The 19,884-nt window shown below is 41.6% G+C and overlaps 1 protein-coding gene across 1 annotated transcript in view; it reads right to left on the bottom strand.

The window, feature by feature from the left end:
- Positions 1-228: 228 nt before the first annotated feature.
- Positions 229-19,884, bottom strand: part of esrrga (estrogen-related receptor gamma a) — a 131,486-nt gene continuing 111,830 nt past the window's right edge. Inside the window, exons 9-11 of the mRNA XM_053428483.1 lie at positions 5,156-5,262; positions 4,876-5,038; positions 229-473 (exon numbers count right to left, since the gene is read on the bottom strand). Of these exons, the coding sequence (XP_053284458.1) occupies positions 229-473; positions 4,876-5,038; positions 5,156-5,262 (515 nt within the window). The remainder of the gene's footprint in view (positions 474-4,875; positions 5,039-5,155; positions 5,263-19,884) is intronic.

Raw genomic sequence — 19,884 nt, 5'->3', positions numbered from 1 at the left:
TTCAGGGGTTCAGGTAAGAGGTTGAGTTTACTTGTCTATTCAAAGGGGGATGCATCAGAAGGACGTATTTCAGGGACTTATTTCTCTGAGGGTGTGTGTGTGTGTTGGTGTGGGTAAGAGTGTGTGTAAAAGAAAAAGAGGTCATTCAACGTTGCCGTTTAGACTTTGAGGTGAAGCTCAGGTGGTTCAGACTGGTGTCTGGCTTGTCCTCCATCTATTTCCCTTTCCTCAGACCTTGGCTTCCAGAAGCTCCAAGAAGAGTTTGTGCATTGGGACTTTGCCGTCCTGCTTGATGCTGTAGAAGTGCTGCACAGCCTTGGTGGAGGTCTGACGGAGCAGGGGGAGGGTCATGAGCAGCTTGCCTGCTCGGCGGGGGTCCTCCTGGTGCTGGGAAGCCTCGTAGTCCTGTAGGGCCTCGTGGAGCACATCCTGGAGCTTCTGCACTGCGTCCACGTCTTCAATGTGCATGGAGTCTGGAAAAAGAAAGTTGAAAAACGTAAATATGGATAATAACATTAAAATACACTAAAATACAACTTATAGAATATGCTCCCACCCACTTCTGCCAACATTTTTTGTTTTATTGGATTAAAACTAGTCCCTTCCTGAAGGACCTATTGTAATATTTAAAGATCAGATTTTGTACATTTCATCTATTAAAGTGTGAGTCTCTGCACACGTGTAACTATAGCTTTGTAGCTTGACTTCTGATTCATCAAATGAAAGGAAAATAGACAAGATTATTATTAACAGAAGGACATGTATGGATAAAGTTGGGGGATGTGTACGAAATGTTTTTTCTTTCTTTCTTAATGAGGAAATACATTTATGTAAATTTAAAAAAAATACATTTTTAAACACACATCAACCTATTGTGCAAGGGACACTTGATGTGACTTTGGTATATGAAGAGTGCAGAGAGTCTCACTATGTGTCTCTGTCAGTGTGTGTGCCCCCTCTGTCTCTGGTGTTACTGCTATTTATCTTATGATCTTAATGATTGAATTAGCCTTTAAAGTTTGACTGTAAATGTAGTACGTTGTAGTACACACCCTTTGGAAATGTCTGCATACATTTTTAATTTGAAACACCATGAGGGGATAAGAGCTATAAGTTGGAACCATCCAGCAATGGGCCTTTAAATTCAGGAGCTGCTCTGTTCTCTGTCTTTTAAGTGTGGATCTGTGGGTGTGATGAATGGACGGACAAAGAGACAAGTGGGCGGAAAAAAAACGAAATCCCCTCACAGAATGATGGAGAGATGCAGGAACACCTGAGAGTCTTTGTGTGTGTGTGTGAGAGAGAGAGTAGTGGGCTACAAATGTCTGTAATCTCTCTTTGAGGTGGCATGTAAGGTGTGTTTCAGCGGTTGAGGCGGTAAAGGCTGAGAATGTCCCTCAATAATAATGCTCCATATTGCCCCTTAGGGAGGCAAAGTCTTAATGTGAGCTGGCCTTTAGCTCTCAACCTCCGATCAATGTGTCCGATCAATGATTACATGCATGTTAAATAATAATCACAAGGCAACTATTGATAGGCTAACCCCCCATCCCCGCCCACCACACCCACTACACACACATGCACACAGATCTGTCGAGAGGATAAGAGCTATAAGTTAATGTATACCGATTAATAAATGCTAAGGTGTTTAATATAAAGAGACACACACTCACACGTGCACACACATTATAATAACAATGTTGATTTAATGCACCCACTCTATAGAAACTCCATATACGTGAACTGCATGGACCTCCCAAAATAATCCATGTCTATTGGTGGGTGGGAGAACATTTAACACGTCAGGGGAGTAAAATTAAGTTAAGACTCTTTATTATAAATCCCTTTCTACTGTCTCATTTATTTGGATGCACCGCGTCAGATTATAGGGGTTATTCAATAAAAGCATTTTCTACGTGACCCATTTTTTTATGCTTTGTTGTTTGTATATGAGATCATCTCTGGACTTTATAATACTATATTGAGCTGAGATCTTTCCATCGTTTTTTCACAAACATGCTCACACACCAGATAGGTACAAATACACAACCTTCACAAAGGAATGGGTGCACATAGACATACATAAAGAGACCCATGAAAAATACCTTGCAGACTAAATAAATTCCACGTAAAATGTGCGAACACACCTGCTTACATACACACAAACACACACTCTCAAATAAAACGTGTTGGATCTATAGAGTGTAATGCATGTATCAGTATGCAGGACCAGACGGTTGAGTTGGATTCTTAAGGGATCAATAGAAAACTCAGCTTCAATCGGTTTTCAAATATTCCTACTTTTTCCTGGCATAAATAAGAGTGCTTAGTCCATTTTTGTTTTAATTTGCCTGGTGGAAAACATTAATAAGGACGTGATGGGGGCATTCATTTATGTAAATTTCTTATATTTTTATTTGTTACTATTTTCCTTATCTTTTAGGCAAAATATATAGCTGCCTCCTTGTTCAGTATTGCTTATTTAACACAGTATTATATTTAACAATAAAATTTAATTCAGTTTAAGCAGGACGAGCAGGTAAAACCTACAAATTAAAGAGCACTAATGTCAGTAACAATGAAAACTAATCCTATTCTCCTCTTAATTCAAGTGGTTTCCTGACTCACAGCCGGTAATTACCATAAGTTAAACTGAAGTTTAATGAGTTTGAAATAGTTTTTGATTAATATTGTGTGTTTGGTATTAAAGCTGGTAAACATGGCTGCCGCCTGTGCCGTGACCTGCACCACACTCACAAGTAAAACAGCAGACTTTAATGAGCACGAGCACATGAGGCTGTTAAAACACACGTTAACAGAGCGCACACACACACACACACACACAAACAAACACACACACACACACACACGCAAACACACACACACGCCTGCAGTTTCCGATGGCTAGTTTAGCTGTCTTTACATGTGGGGCACGTTTGCTAACATTTCTTAAGGCTTGGCTTCATTAATGCAGACGATTAGCATCCTGTGAATTAATTAGTGTCAGTGCCCTTCAAAATGCTAATGCTAGCAATCTGTTGTCTTGAAGAGCAGTTAGAGAGTCTGGCCACCGATGCAAAGTTCCTGTTCTGGTGTCAGCTGTTTCCCTTTCAATCAGTCAAACAGCGACTATTTCAAATGTGAGTTAACAGAGGAAAGCTTTAGAGGAGGCATTACTCTGGAGATTAATCTTGATTTGTTTTTTGTTTCAGTTCATTTATTGGGTGAGATTAAATGGCCAGACTTGTATAGGAACATGGCATTTCCATTTTCAGAGTAAAATAATAAATCTATATATTCAGGACATTCAGACTGAACAGTATTGTTATGATGTGTATTCTGACATTGTGCTAACAATGATACCAATTAATAATTAGATTGTACGTAATTTATAGACTATTAAATCGACAGAAAATGTATTATAATTTGTACATTATTATGTAGACAAATGTTGCCAAAAAGAAATCTTTTTGGGTTTCGCCTTCTTAGAAATAAGCTCTTTATATGTTGTTTTTTAAAACAATCAGATACAATATTTTTCCCAAAGTAAAATGAACTCTTAGGTTTGTTTGGCAACTTAAAACTACTGTATAACTAAGTCATATGTTAGAAAAACGTTTAAAATAAAAGATCTATGTTGTTTTCTCTGTAACCTGAATTAGCAAGTTTTTGTCCTTAAAAAGGAAAGGAAGCCTAACTATTAGTGAATTTATTTTCAACAATAATTTTACAATTTAACAGTTGAACCAAAGTATAAACCAGACTCTGACTATGTCGGGCCATCGATGGGCTTAAAGGGAACAAGGACCAGGTAAAGCCACATGATTCATCATCATCTTTATCATGATCATCATCGATACTGTTGTTCCAGACAGTCAGCAACATTCATACGCCTGCAGACTCACACTCTCGTTCAGAGCCAAGAGATTGATTGTCACACGTAGCCCAAAGGAGAATAATATGTCAATATTTCTGCATGTGCATGACAGTATGCACTGTAGGTGTGTAAGCAAACATTTATCAGTATTTCACATTTAAGCACACAGCAAAGTGAGTGTGTGTGTATGCATGTGTCAGAGAGATGAAACTGGCAGATTTGAGAGAATGTGTGTGTTTGTGTGTGTGCATGCGTGTGAACGTGCTGCGATGTGTGTATGTCCGCCTGCGTCGATGGTGGCAGAATCTGAACAAAAGGCCCCTCCCTCCTTATTCAAAGCTCTCCCATTTAAACACATTGTATTGACAGCTCCCCCCTTGTAATTAAAGAGTACTGAAGAGCTGGCCGGCTTCCAAGACAAAGTTCAAAAGACGGGTCACGGGAGGAAGAAGGCGTGTGTGTGTGTGTGTGTGTGTGTCAGTCAGCTGTCGATGCAGCTGGATACATCAGAGAGGGGGCTTTATTGACGGACTTTGGGTTCTAATGATTTCACCTTATTTAACAGGCATCTGAAGAGACGACTATGCTAATTGTAAAAGGGATGGTCACTTTGTTCAGGGGTGGGTGGTAGTCTGCAGGCTGGAGGTGTGTGTTTATGTGTGTTTGTGTCTGTTAGTGCAAAAATACTATTGTGTTACTATGAATATGATAATAACAACTGTACATGACTTTATAAGACAAAAGTAAGAGATTTGACATGTCATGTTAAATAAAATAGCTGTGTGTCATGTGTCATATTTGTGTGTGTGAGTGTGTTTGTGTGTGTGTGTGTGTTTTGTGTGGAGTATTGAAGACGGCCCTTTAATGATTCAGTTTAAATGAGTCCCATGGGACCGGGGGATTCCTGGGATTAACTACTTCTCCACCAGCCCTGTTCAGTCATGTGCTCCCAAACTCAATCACACACAGATGTAGATGATCATATAAGAATTTCTAACCTGAGTTAGCCAAAGCAATGGCCTTGAGAGTGACGAATTCCTCCTTCTCCAGTTTCATAGACTTGTATTTCTTGACCAGCTGAAGGATGGCGTTGTTCAGGTCCAGGAGTCCGGCCAGCTTCGACTGGTCCTCGTCCATGATGTAGTCCTCAGCGTACACCAACTGGAGAAACAAAGAAAAGGAGGGAGGTGGAGAGGTTGCAAATTAACATGTGCTATATGTCTAAAAAGAGATAATTTCGTGAGAGCAAGAGAAAATCATGACATCAAAGTCACTAACCTTGTCCTCAAAGGAGAGCGAGCGGTACACAACGCGCAGGATCAAGATCTCCATCCACGCACTCTGCAGAAGACTCATCTGGTCGGCCAAAGACAGTGTGGAGAAACCTAGGAACAAAGAAGAGCAGCAAGAGATTTAACAGTCTGGTTTTTACTCTATCACACTGTTTTTTATAGTTTGGCAATGACACATGCTGTTCTACTGATACTGTTGCTAATATATAGTCATGCTGGCAAAGTCCATTAATTGGCCTTTAAAGGTGAATCTAACGAGGAAAAGAGGGAATGAAGGAGCCTTGATGCTAGTGAGAGGGTCAAGATCATCCCTCCTCCCTTCTCTCCCTTCTCTCCCTGCCCTCCCTCCCTCCCTCCACTCCATCCACCCGTCCATCCAGCTGACCACCTTCTCTTCCTCTCTCCCTCATGCCCAGGGGCTGCTCTCTGGGGAAAGGCAGGCCTTATCTCCCCCTGACACAACCTCCATGGATCAATGCTAGCAATCGCTGCTGCACACACACACACAAAGACACACACACACACTCTAATTGCTGCTATGGCCTCAAAACTACGGCTTTCTCCGGTGTCAATCCATGTCTTTCTATTTGCCTACGTCTATATTCGTCTGTCTCTCCAGTCTCAATCCATGCCCTTTTATCTGTCAGTGTTTACCACTGAACATCTGTGTGTCTGATTCTGGCTCCACCTGTCCCCCCCCCCCCCCCCCCCCCCCCCCCCCCCACCACCTTGATACATACATCTGTCTGTAGGTTCTGTCTGTCTACACACAATTTCTTTCTGCCTTTAAATTGCTTTGTCTGTTTTTACTCTTACTTTTTCTACTGAACTCCTCTTTTAATGTCTACCGATTACGTTCTTATTCAAATGCACCAGTCTCTTGCTTTTTGTCTCTCTCCCTCTGTCTCCCTGTCTGTCTCTTTAATGGAACACCTGCCCACTCACACCTTTCCTCACAGCTGTCCTCCGCTCACACACCTGTCCATTCACACCTGCCTGTGTGTTCTAGTCTGTATGAGTGTGCGCGCTAGGCTTTATAGGACCGGCAAAGACAGTGGCCCATGTAAGCACACCTGTCAGACCTCGCTGCAGCCCTATAGTGTGTATGTGTGTGTGTGTGGGATTGTGTGTGTGTGTGTGTGTTTGAGAGGAGCGTCCTGCCAGGAGAAGCAGGCAGATGAGGAGGGAGATATTTCTTCAACAACATCTGCTGCCGTGTGCCTCCCTTTTGAGATGATAGGTGTGCGATAGTGTGTGTCTGTGCGTGTGCAGGTGCATTAGGGGCTCTTATCTCACAGTGTGTTGATGGGTAATGGCAGGCGTCTCATTATGTCCAAGTTGCAGGCTATTGTTGTTTGTAATGTGCTGTAATTCCTTCCATCTACAACTGTGAACAAGCACACACACACTGACACACACACATGTGTACAGTAGATAGACACGGCTGCAGGGACAGCACACACAAACGCACACACTTACATACGCATAAAACCACATACATAACACTGGAATCAAACCAAATGTGTATGATCTATACACACACACACACACGCGCACACACATACACAAACACACACACAAACTCAGAAACACACACACACACACTCACACACCACACTGAAGCAGTATCATTGCCAACTGGCAGTGTCTTCTTCTACTTAATGAAATCATCAGAAGGGATTAGAGGTGAATTTCTTAAGGGGGTCTTCATTCTCTCACGCACACACACATACACACAAATCTCATTCACAGAGGCAGATGTCTTTGGGGGGTCCTTAGGACTTCAATCATCGTCGGCAGGGAAAATAAGCGCTGCCATTGCTAAAATTAACACACACGCACTTATTGAATCTGTTCAAACCCTCAGGTCAAGTGAAGAGAAGAAGACATGAGTGGGGGGTTAATATCACTTAATGGTGTCACTGGTTGTGTGTTTTAACTTGAGGGTGTGTGTTTGTGTGTGTTTTAGGGCTCTCGTATTGGGAGTAGGGTTCAATCAATCGTCATCGCTCTGATGGAATTTGATCTGTGGCCAGTGGGGGCACACATGGTAAGTACACAGCAGTCCATTTAATGTAAAAAATAAATAATGTAAATGTCATCCAAAACATGTCCTCACGACTTGCTGTTCTTTAATAATAAGGTTTGCGCACATTCACTGTAAACAAACATCTCGTGGTAATTACATATAAAATGCACAAGCGTGCAAGAATACACACACATAAACACACAAGGAAACACCAATAATTAAAAGCTTCGTGATTAATTTATTGAGCTGAAAGTGCAGCTTCTCTTATTGAGGTACATCAACGATTTTTATCAGGATGTGGATTGTGTGAGTGTGGGTAGGTGATGTTTGAAAGATTTGTATGCTTATACAGTTTATTTGAACATAATAAACATAATTGCAATGTAAGGTTGTGGGTTTCTTGCTTTATACACATGTTTATACTTTGTTTATGCTTACATTCCCTTACATCTGTTTCTGTGAGTCTCTATGTGTACTTCTGTTTGTGTGTGCGTGTGCGTGTGTGCCTCCCCGACCCCCTCCCCTCCCCACCAGCCTGTCTGCGCCGTTCAGCTATCCAATGCCTCTTATCTGTCTGATTAATAGGCGGCCAGCTTCAGGACAAATTAATTAACAGATAACGCCATCTCTCCCTTCTTCCCTTCCTCCATTCCTCCCCTCCTTCTCATGGAGCGATCGATACAGCAGAAGAAAAGAAACATCAATGGGAATTTAGTGCTGATGATGGAGAGAGAGAGGTATTGATGGAGAGAGAGAAAGAAAGAGAGAGAGAGAGAGAGATATGCAGGAAAGAGAGAGAAGAAAGTAAAAGGAGGAGAGTTGTTAGACGGAGAGATGGTGGTGGTGGTGGGAGGGGTGGAGACCTTTCTTTCATACCTGTGATTTCACTTGACAAAAGAAGGTTCCTTATTTGGCTCTAATTACATTTCCTTTCTGCCCATTGTTGATAAGGCATCACGTACTATGTGTGGAACTATGTGTGTGTGTGTGTGTGTGTGTGTGGTATTTTTTGTAGCTACTGTGGTGTTTGCTGTGGCAATGATGGGCTGAGCTACATGTACAGGACTACATTAGAAATTAAGTTTACAGCTTTGATTAGAAATATTAACGATATATTTTTGTGTGACATGGTGAGACAGACACCAACTCATTTGATGGGACTTCATTTTTTGTATGTTGGTCTGAACAGTGGTCCGAGGTATCTTTAACTCCTTTAATTTTGGTTCAGAAAAGACTGAAAAGTTTAAAGGTCTGGAGTAAAGATAGGTGTGTATTTCTCCTTAAGTTAAGTCAACACCAAGTGTCTTACTACTATTTATATTTTCTCAGCTTTTGTTTTCCTCAAGTACAGATCTGTAGAAATCTGTTCACAGCTCTACATGAAACGTCCAAAGCCAAACACTGTCTAATTTAATGAGCCATGTCCGACTAAAGCTAGCTGCATCATTACTACTAAAAATGGCTTTTATTCTGTCCAGAGACAAAACACTGAGTGAACACATCGACATAATAGTAACTTTTTATGAACTGAACAAATCTGTACAACAATTATATTTTGGTTGGTTCTCTTTACAAAATCTGTTTGCGACAACGAAAGGTGGATTTTCGTTTTATATTTTATGAAAGTAACTCAATCAGGTTAAATCAGGGCATAAATTTGAACACTTTCCAGTGTACTGATGTACATGTGTGTATATATGTAAGTGTGTGTGTATAGATATGTGTGTGTGTTGTGCCGCACATTGGTCAGACAGAAAGAGGCTACAGTGCAGTCATACAGACTTAACCTCTGCTGCTCGCTCCTGCGTTCTTTCTCTTTTCTCTTCCCTCTGCTCAATCTGATACACACATGAAGACAAACTCACACACAAACACACGCCGATTCCCCAGCCACCCTGCGGCCTGTTTGTCTGCCAAATGAGTCCTGACTGCGCGTTTACACCCGAGACCGCACAACAGTCTGGCACTGACACACACACACACATAGGATAGCCCTCTCTCACGCCCCAGTTGCTCCACGGACCCACACAAACACACATGTACAGGAGGCCTATATTTATTTTCTTGTGGTTACAGGGCAAATGGGAACCAGTGAGAGCTGATTGTGATGCTTATGGGGACCCAGGCACTTGTGTGTGTGTGTGTGTGTGTACAGATTGTGGCATTTGTGAAGCTTTTTTTTTATGTGCATGCGAGTCTGTGTTTGTTTGAATGATGGTGCCTATTGTAGGCTTTTCTACACGTGTGGGTAAGGATTAATATGACAGGTGCAAAAACTGGATGCAATGCTGATCTGGTCCCAGTTATAACCACATTGCCTGCCTCTATATTCTGAAACCGTAGCAATAATAACAGATCTTTGGCACGTATGTGTTATTTTAGAGATGACTAGTTAAATTGAGGAGATGAAAGTAGATTCTATCTCTAACGATCTCATGATTCATGTTCAATTGTATGTAGTTTCTTATGTATCACATTGTGAGCGCTCGCCTGCAAAACCACCAAAATATAATTCACCACGATAATTTAGTCCACAGATTGTAATAAGGAATTCCTGTCCGACTTGAACATAGCCTGAGAGAACACATTCAACAGCAAAGATGAACACAGTTATCAAGAGTCCTCAGTCTGGAAGCTGTAAGAGTGCGCTTCACACATTGTCACAGCAATGTAACACAATACATTATTCATCCATCCATTTTCTCCTGTCTAGTGTTGTTGGGCGGCTGGAGCCAATCCCAGCTGACATCGGGTGAGAGGTGGGCACACCCTGGACTGGTTGCTAGTGTATCGCAGGGCCAACAAACAGAGACTCACAACCATTAGCACTCACATTCACACCCACAATCAATTTAGATTCTCCATTCAACCTCTAACCCTAATCTGCATGTCGTTGGACTGTGGGAGGACCCGCAGAAATCCACGTAGACTCAGTGAGATCATTCAAACTAACACAAGATAGTAAAAGTGAATTCACACCGAGCACAGCGAGGGGAACTGGACGTGCACTGTAAGAGGGGAATCCTTGACAAGAGATCCACGTTTCAACAAATGAGTGAAAAGAAAAGACATTAATACTAGTGTGCTGCCAATGTGGTCTCCGAAGGCACTTCAACAGTGTGATGAGTGATTGTTGACTTGTTATTTGTTAACTGTTGATTTGTTTATTTATGATTTGTTAATCTTTTTACTAGAGGGTATTTAAAACAAGTCATAAAAACTGTGATGTGAACAGTTATATAGTGGATTGTGTAGTTGATATTGTCAGTGAGGGGAGGACGGTGGAGTTTGTATGTGCAGCATGTCCGAGTATTGTGTTCTGCAGGGGACAGATTTAAGTCTACTGGCCCACTGAGATATAGATTGAATTAGAACACGTGAAGTTTCCAACAGCTACCAGCACATCGCCGCCCTGCATGTGTGTACGTGTGTTCTTTTACAGTGTATGCACACCACATAGCTCCGGTGCTTTCTCTCTCTCTTTCTCTCTCCTACCACCCTCTGTATATGTTTGTGTTAAAAATTTGTGTTAGCGTGCACATTATTGCATGCTGGGCGAGGCAAGTGCTCCCTTGTGATGCTTTCCAGTGTGTGTTTGTGTGTCTGTGTATCTCAAACTGTTTTGTACCATACGGCCAGACGCCGGCCCAAATGAACACAGACCCCCCGTGATGGCTTTGGCCAAGCTGAAACAACACACACAAGAAATGACGCACACGACAAGCACGCTGGCAAATTCTGTCACACACACACATCCACCAGCTGACCCAATTACACAGAGATGCGCATCGAGATGGAAACAAATCTACCCAGAGAACCAGCTAATTTAGAAGGGCTTAAAGACACACACACACACAAACACACACAAGCACACACCCACACCCACTTAGAGATACGTACGTACAAGTGTACAGTCACTTAAATTCTGAACAACTAGAGTTACCTGCTCGCACTTGTACGCCTCTGCCAACATGTCGAGTTGCCTGCTGCACCCAGGTCTGTCCACACTCATAATAAAAGTAGTGAAGACTTCAAATTGAATAAAATGTATTAAGTCACAATAGGCCAAACACGTATTTTGTGAAGACACAGTCCCCTTGACCTTCGACCGCCAAAATGGAATCAGTTTATCCTCCAGTGAAAGGGGAGATTTCTGAGAAACCACCTTCACAACAGTGGGGCGGACAGATGGTAACAATTCAAGGGGTTTGATTAAAAAATCAGGTACATTTAGGTGACTGATTTCTTTAATAGAGTGTAATTTGGTGCAGCTTAATTGAATTTGGGCCTTGGTGGAGCTATGGCTCTACTGAGTACAGTTCTACTTGGAAATATTATTCTTGTACAGATATCTCACTCCAGGAAGTCGGTAAAGATGGAAGCGAATGACGTCACTGACACTTCTCTATTGGCAAACATAACCACTGTGACAGTTCAAACAAACTGCTGATAATCAGTTTTCCTGATGTGATCTGTAAATCTTTGGATAATAAACGATGAAATGTCACAGTTTTTTTGTTACTAATGTTTTGTTGTGTGACTGAACAGGGCACAGTTTATAATCGGATTCCTATTGTATCACTCTAATTTTTTGTTTGTCAAGGTCAAGCTGAATCATTTTCTCTATGAAGACAAAAGACACAATCCTGTGCTTGACACATATTTTATTGTTCTGGTTTTTAATCTAAAACAGGTTTTGATAAAGGTTCATCTCATCTCTGTTTGAGTTAGTCTAAAGGAATAACTAAAAGAATAACTGACATATTTTTTAACAATTCACTACAGAATCTGTCCGTTCTTACACACAACCACACATCCTCACCTTCATCCCCTCTCATAATATATCTTATTTTTTTCCTGTTTCTTCCTCCTTCCCCCCTTCCACCCTCTCTCCCTCTCCCACCACATCCCCCCTTTTCCTCTGTGCGGCCTCGGGGAGAGTGGAGCAGTCATAGGGTTGCGGTAGCCTCTAATCAGTGTGAACAGCCAGCTAATTACCAAACCCTCAGCCCTGGCTGACTGTTAATTGCATACATTAGACACCATCATCAGCACTGCAAGATTAACACTTACAATCTTCCCATTGCTGTAGTGGAGATGAGTACTCTGGGAGGGAGTGTGTGTGTGTGTGTGTGTGTGTGTGTGTGTGTGTGTGTGTGTGTGTGTGTGTGTGTGTGTGAGAGTCAGAGGTGGAGGGTTGTGCGCTGTATTGTGTGTGTGTGTGGTGTGTGTGCGGTGTGTGCTGGCTCTGTGGTTGCGGGTGCTAATATTTAACACTTAATTAGACTCAAAATGGAGACGCAGCAACACAGAGATGGCTGTCGAGTGTTATAGCTGTTGCTGTCTCGGGGTGGCTTGGGTGGGGGCAGCCGGTCGCCGGGGGCAACCCTGAGTCTCCGCGGAGACGACAGATGGAGTGACATTAAGAGCATTGCCGTGGAGCTATTTCAAATAATAAAATATCAATATTTACATTTTAATTACCCACTTCCAGCTCCGGCAGGGCTATGTCAAGGAGCGTGTGGGTGACAATGTGTGGGCATATCGCACCGCAAGCTCCACTGGGGCCGTATGGTCTTGACTCTGGAGTCAGGATGACTGCTCACGTCTGCACTGTATAAGAATGTCTCGGTGAAATTAACATTTTGTAATATCTCAGCTTATTTCCAGTATCAGTTTTGTTGTGTTTCATTCTTTTTCTTTACTTTGTCTTTCACTGAATTAATCAATTTTCCTTGTGTATGCTTTACCTCTGCATCATGCCCTACAACACAATGCTGAGGCAGGCAGGAATGACCACTGTTTGTGTGTGTGTGTGTGTGTGCAAAACTGTCAGGGGAATTAAGCATGTGTTCACCTAAAAGTAAAGCTTATACACACACCAGCTCTGTCTCTCTCTGACGCACGCACACGCACAACCCCCCCCACACACATAGGTGTAGCTGACCGACACATCTAAATACTAAAACTTCACAATAGTAATAAGAATTGAAGAATAAAGAACATAATGTAATTATGATATGACTAAATTGTCTTCCAGGTTACATGAAATCAGACAGAGTACAAGTGCCAAGTATGTAACTACCATTTTTGCTTTGGCAGTTGGCAACACTGTACACCATATCCCAAATTAAAACAATTCATCAGAGCAGTTAGTCATTTTTCTGCATAAAGGAGGTGGAAATATCTATCTATCTATCTATCTATCTATCTATCTATCTATCTATCTATCTATCTATTCTTGTCTAGCCTGTGATTCCTTCATTTTCCCAGTTTGTTCAATTAACTGGGTTGTGACAGTCTATTGATCTGTGGGTTTATTGGTATATATCTGGGGATTATTATCCTCCGAAAATATTTCCTCCTGAATCTTTAGCTCAAAGCAGCAGCCATATCAACAGCTTTTTAGAAAATGTCTTTAAATTCTACATTTTGTCAACTTTACTTTCCACCCTCATAGACAGAATTTGCATTTAAAAGCAGAACCAAACTCTACATATAAGGTTCATGAGAAGTAAAACTGTGGAATGGGAGCGAGACAGAGCACTACTGATGGATGAATAGAAACTCGCTGATTGTGGCTTTAAAACAAAACCCAGCAGTCCCCTGTCCAGGCCCGCTGTCTGAATATGAGATTATTAGGCTGTGTTGATTCTATCTTCTTAATCCTCCCTAGCTTTCCATAGAGAGAGGACCACAGAACGTCCACAGGGATTAATTTACCATTGACAGATTAGAGATATGGTCTCCAATATCATCATCCAGGACAAGCATCGAGAGGAAAGGCTCAACTATCGGAGCAACAAGGAGAGAGAGAACAGAGAGAATGAGAGAGAGAGGGATACACAGACTGAAAGAAAGACAGAGATGAAAACGAATGGACACAGAGAGACAGTCAGCTCTCCTACACCATCATGCCTTAATGTCCTAGCTCGAAGACAAGAACATTAGACCTCATTCCACCTCCTCATCTGGGCCCGAAAAAGCCTGGGCTGAAAATCTTAATTAATTGTCCAATAGTGCTGCAGGGTCATTATGCATTGCAATAAAGAAGCGTGTAATTATGAGATTTAACAGCCATTACCAAGGCCAGGAACTCATATGTCATCATCAGCAACCAAGCCAATGGTTTGGTATGTCTGTGTGTGTGGCTTGATTGACAGCACACACACACACACACACACACACACACACACACACACACACACACACACACACACACACACATGCACGCACATGAACATGTTGTGTTGGTTTAGAGTGATTAGATATACAGAAAACAGGCAAACTTATATTTTTAGGGACATGCATGTGCGCACACACACCCACACACACACACACACACACACGCACGCACGCACGCAAAGTGTGACCCAGACTATGAGGCAGCCTGCTGTGATAGCAGCCTGCAGATGAAACATATCAAGAATAAATAATGTTTGTGTGTATGTGTATGTGAATGGACAGTTAAGCACTGAGGAAACTGACCAAAGCCCTTCACCACACAGCAGGTGGTAAATGATCCACTGGTATAAGGATAACGTGCTGTGTACAAACACATGCACCTATATTCAGAGAGTAACTACTAGTGCTCAGGGATCCTACAACCAGAGAAACAGTACACAGCCAAGAAAACCCATTCAGTTGGAGATATTCAAATGAATTTATAAAAAAAGTAAAGTCAAGAGACTCATGAAAAGTAACATAAAAGAATGTCAAAGTGTCCTCTGTAAGAAAAGCCTACTGCCTTGAGAGTTATGGAATAGTTTTGATACAGCATGATTCTGTTGAAGTTGTGTTAGAGGGAAATCCCTGCAGGTAAATTGAGTTTAGTGTTATTCTTGTGTATTAGACCAATGGAGCATCTTTTTAGTCTGTGTTGACTCACCCTACACACCCAGTGCACCCATTTTATAGATGTTAGCTGAAGATAGCTAGCAATGTGGCCATGAGTGTGTGCGAGGAGTGGCTGTGTGTTTTAATTTAATTATTAATGTAGATTTCACTGCAAAAAAGTTTTGTACTTCTTCCACTTGCTTCCATTTCATCAATTTTCTTTTCCTTTCATATAGATATATATTTGTGTATGTGTGAGACATTTGTGTGTGTGTGTGTGTGTATGCAGGCCATAAGTTGTCTCAAGATGGTGACAGGCACGCTCCAATCCTATTTTCCCACCTGCTTATTCCCTGATGGGAAGGATGAACCCTACAGACTGTTATTTAAGAACGATGGATGGAGGAAGGGAGCGTAGAGGAAAGGGGAGAAAGTGGAGGAGAGAACAGGAGGGCAGAAGAAAGGAAAAGAGGAGAGGAGGAATGTAAAACAAAAATGAGTGGAGGAAAAACAAAATAGGGAAGGAAGGAAATGAGGAATAACAACAGTTTGGGGTAAATATAAAAAAGAGAAAAAGTAGAGAACGGAGGAAAGGGACAGAAACCATGAGGAAAAATGGAGATATACATAGAGATAGAGTGAGTACATGAATAACTATTTTATGTCTTTGAACTTTGCATGAACTGGCAGAAATAATGTGATGCCACGACAAGCCTGCCCCTCCTTCACCTAGTGAAGCATGCATAGGTGTATGATATTTGTGTGTGAATCCCTGTGCATGTGTGAATGCTTTTGGATTCTGTTTGTGTGTGGGTGTGTGTGTGTGTGTGTGTGTGTATGTGTGTGTGTGTGTTTGTGAGTGCACTCCAACAGATAGAAGAGGATGATGATGATTTGAAATGGAGTTTGGCCTGTGTGTAATTATGATCATCTATCTTTATGCCCCGCCAGCATATCATATCACATCACATCACATCATCTCTCTCTCTCCCAGACACTTGCACATACGCACGCACACATTCACGCACGGACGCACGCACACACACAAAAGCAAATTGAAAGTAGTAAAAGCTGACTGTTTGCTAGTGATGACTTCGATGATGATCGGCTCAGATGCTGTTCTGATTTATTTGTTACTGCTCGTCTGATGTCACGTATTATAAAACTGTGTGTGTGTGTGTCTGTGCACGTTCTCTGTATGTGTGTTTAGAAGTACACATTAGTGTGTTCATGGATGTGTGTATCCTGTCTTGTTTGTGTATGCAGGCTTGTGTGCATTCGGCTCCTGTCTCTCTCGTGTATGTTTTGTGTGTGACAGACATTATTTGATGCAGATTAGACAGTGTACTAAGATTGCAGGCTGTGTCTCAGAGGCTGATAGACAAATTTGATTTGCTAATGTAATCACACTAATAAGAAAAACAGCAAAAGGCTACTGAGTGAAGCATAAATCTCGCAACTGCAGCATTTGTGTCTGAACACTTTTACTTGAAATGAAATACACCTGTCCACGGAATGACTTTCATGACATGTTGTTTTTTCGTCAAAATATTTTTAATTAGGAGCCGGAATCAATCAAAAAGCCGATTTCGATCAGTTGCACTGTTTCATTTACAAATAGGACCTTCGCTCTGTTGGTGATGATGATATTTTCTTTATGGACACCACTGTGCACTACTCTTTTAAAAGTTATAAATAAGATATGAATTGCCATGAGTCACAGTGACCAAAAAAATGCATCATGAGCCACACCTCCCCCCTCCCTTTGTGTTCTCAACAAGGTGTTACCAAGCTAAGTGAAGAAATGTCCCCTAAACACACAACCTGAAGCACAGCTCACTGAAGTTACCTGGGTTCAAGAGACACAAGTGGATGCAGCAGCAGTAACAGCTGGTACCAAGTGTGACGCAACTTCTGAGCGCATGTGTGAGTCGGTCCGTGTGATCGATGATCATAAGGTGTGTGTCACCCACCAGGGTGTGACCTGACAGAGTAATAGTGTTTGTGGGAATGAGAGTGTTGGGTTCGTGTGCAATATAATGTGTGTTTTTAAAGTAGGCAACTTTGTGTTTGAGTGTCATCATGGGCACATCGTCATGGAAACACTGTCAACATGGTGATGACAAAACAAACACGGGACGTCGGACAGACGGGAGAGTCAACACAGACTGAACGTGATGTCAAAGAGTGTGTGTGTGGGTGTTTCTGTGTGTGTGTGTTTCTATTGCAAACATCAAGTGTGGCATAAATGAGTTATTTTACAAAACTGGCATCACAACATACAGTAAAAAATGTATATATATGTGTCTCACTTTTTTTAATCTTCCTGCAGAGACCCTTTATATGTTACATGTGGTGTTTTATTTGTATTTATAATAATTATATTGTGTAGAGACTACATCAGGAGAGTAGAGGATATTCATAAAAAATAGGAAAATGTTTTCCATTCTCTGTTGTCTCATATTGATGAAATGCTTCCAATACCCACAGGCTTAATCCAATAAAGAAAGCCCAACTTAATCCAAACATTGAGATCAGATATCAAATATTCTTTTCTAATTTGATTTCATCAATATTTGTTTTCATCTGCAAACAGGGATGTGTTTGTCTGTATGGGCTGCAAGAGGCAACCGTGGTGGTGGCACTGGAAAATAAGATATTTCTAATGCACAAATGTGGACCACATGAAACAGACAAGCAAGACACACTCACACATAAAGCAAACACACATCAAACTCTAAATGTGTTATGTAGCTTAGGAATAAGATGAAATGGAAATCTAACACGGCCAAAAGAGCTCAGAGGAAAATCAACAGCAGCTGGAAACACATGATGATAAAAACAAGAGATAGACGTGAGCATAAGACTGAACTAAATCAAATCCTAATATTAATAAGTTGAATTACATTAGAAAAAGCTGAAAATACTGTGCAACATATTGTTTTAGACCTATTAAAGCTGTTGGCAGTAATGGGAAATAACATTCATAATGATGAGTTCATTACTGTTAAATATGAAACAAAGAATTGTTGATTTTTCTTCAGCTTATATGGCAGCCCAGAAAGGACAAACCAAATACTGGCTGTACACAAGGCTGTCTGTGCTTTTATATTACCTGAAGTCCAACATGTTTTTTCTAACACATGACGAAACTGAGGCGGAGGCGTACAAAGTCGGTTGCACTCTGTTAAAACTCACTGCTAAATGCAACTAATCCTTAACTTGAACATTGGACCCTAACCCACTTAACCCCAACCCTAACCTTTAAATCTCGTTTTAACCTCTCATTCAACCCAAACATCCAGATAGAACTTTAGATAAATAGATAAATAGATAGATAGATAAATAGATAAATAGATTCATCATTAGTGAATATGTATATTACAGTAACATTACATTGTAGGCTTGTCCATGCGATTATAAGATTGAGGTAACTGTGTTTACACTGGGCTGTATGTGTGTGTCAGTTTGAATGTGCTGCATGTTCACGTGTTGTGTTGTGTGTTAAGGAGGCACCCAGCATGCTGCCACTGTCAAGGTGAACTAGCCTCAGCTGACAGATTGGGGACAAACCTTCTTGTGTGTGTGTGTATGTATTTCTGCTTGTGTATTTCCATGAGTGTGTCTTCATGAGTTTTTATGTACATGTGTACATGGACCAGACGTTTTACTGCAGAGGACAAAAGCTTTGATGGAAGATACGCTAAAATTTGAACAAGGCTCAGAATGATGAAGACGGGAATGAAAGGACTGGGGCTAGATAAGGCAATATTGTCTCATGCCAATAAAGCTAACAGATTTTACAAATGTGAAAGAACTCTGTGGGTGTGTGTTTGTGTGAGTGTGAGTGGTGGCCCGAGATGTTTCTGTCTGATTTACCACTGTCTGACCCAAAGCCCAACAACCTCTTTGCTGATTGATGACATCACCAGACTTAATGAGGAGGGCTGTAGAGTGACATCACTGCCAGTCTGCGTTATTCACACTCACACACACATGCATGCACGCGCACACACGGTGCTGTGTGTTCTGCATCTCTTGAAGCTCATTGTGAAGTGTTATAATGTGTGTCAGTGTTAATTTAGTGGGCTGCACTTTCAGAGTCAAGGATCCGAGTGTCTGCCTATAGGTGTGCACGTGTGTGTTTCTGAGACTCAACGTTTGATTTGCTAAAAGGAGCAGGACACTTCTATTAATCAATATTTGCTGACTGACTGTCTGTCTTTCTGGCTGATTGACTGGCTGTCTGGCCAACTGATTGGTTAACTAACTGGCTGACAGTGGGAATGGCTAACTGCTCGACTGGTTGAATAAATCTCTGAGTGAACACTTAAAACCAAAAGAGAAGGAGCCCAGGAGAAGAAAAGCCTGGTGAGAACTTTGATTATTGTATAATTCACAGAGAATGTACCAATATTGATAAAAAGGCTTCTTTTTTTTTTAAACATAGAGACGAACTTGGACTCAATAAACCTCGACAACTGAATCTGTTTGAGATACAGACATGGAGAACCAGAGAGGAAAAGGGTGACAATGGCTGCGGGGATGAGAGGAGAGAGGGGTAGGGGTGGGTATGAGGGGAGAGGAGGGGAGGGGGCTTGAGAGATGAGGTTGACTTGATAATGAAGAGGTTAAGGATACCACAGAGAGAGAAGGTTGGGGGTAAGGTCAGAGACAGGACGAAAAGGAGGGAGAGACAGAAAGAGAGAGGTCAGAGGAAAGGTTGGAGGGGTGGGGGGATATTTAGCCGTCGGGTCAGAATAGTATTGTGTTAAAGGCTCTCTGGGAGTATCCAGGTTATACTGAGGGTCTCCCCCCTCACCCTCATACTTTCTGTTTTAAACCTCATC

This window comes from Pleuronectes platessa, chromosome 1 (genome assembly GCF_947347685.1).
Source record: "Pleuronectes platessa chromosome 1, fPlePla1.1, whole genome shotgun sequence".
Lineage (NCBI taxonomy): Eukaryota > Metazoa > Chordata > Actinopteri > Pleuronectiformes > Pleuronectidae > Pleuronectes > Pleuronectes platessa.
The sequence above is the reverse complement of the archived record's forward strand: the minus strand, read 5'-3'. Positions and strand labels throughout refer to the sequence as shown.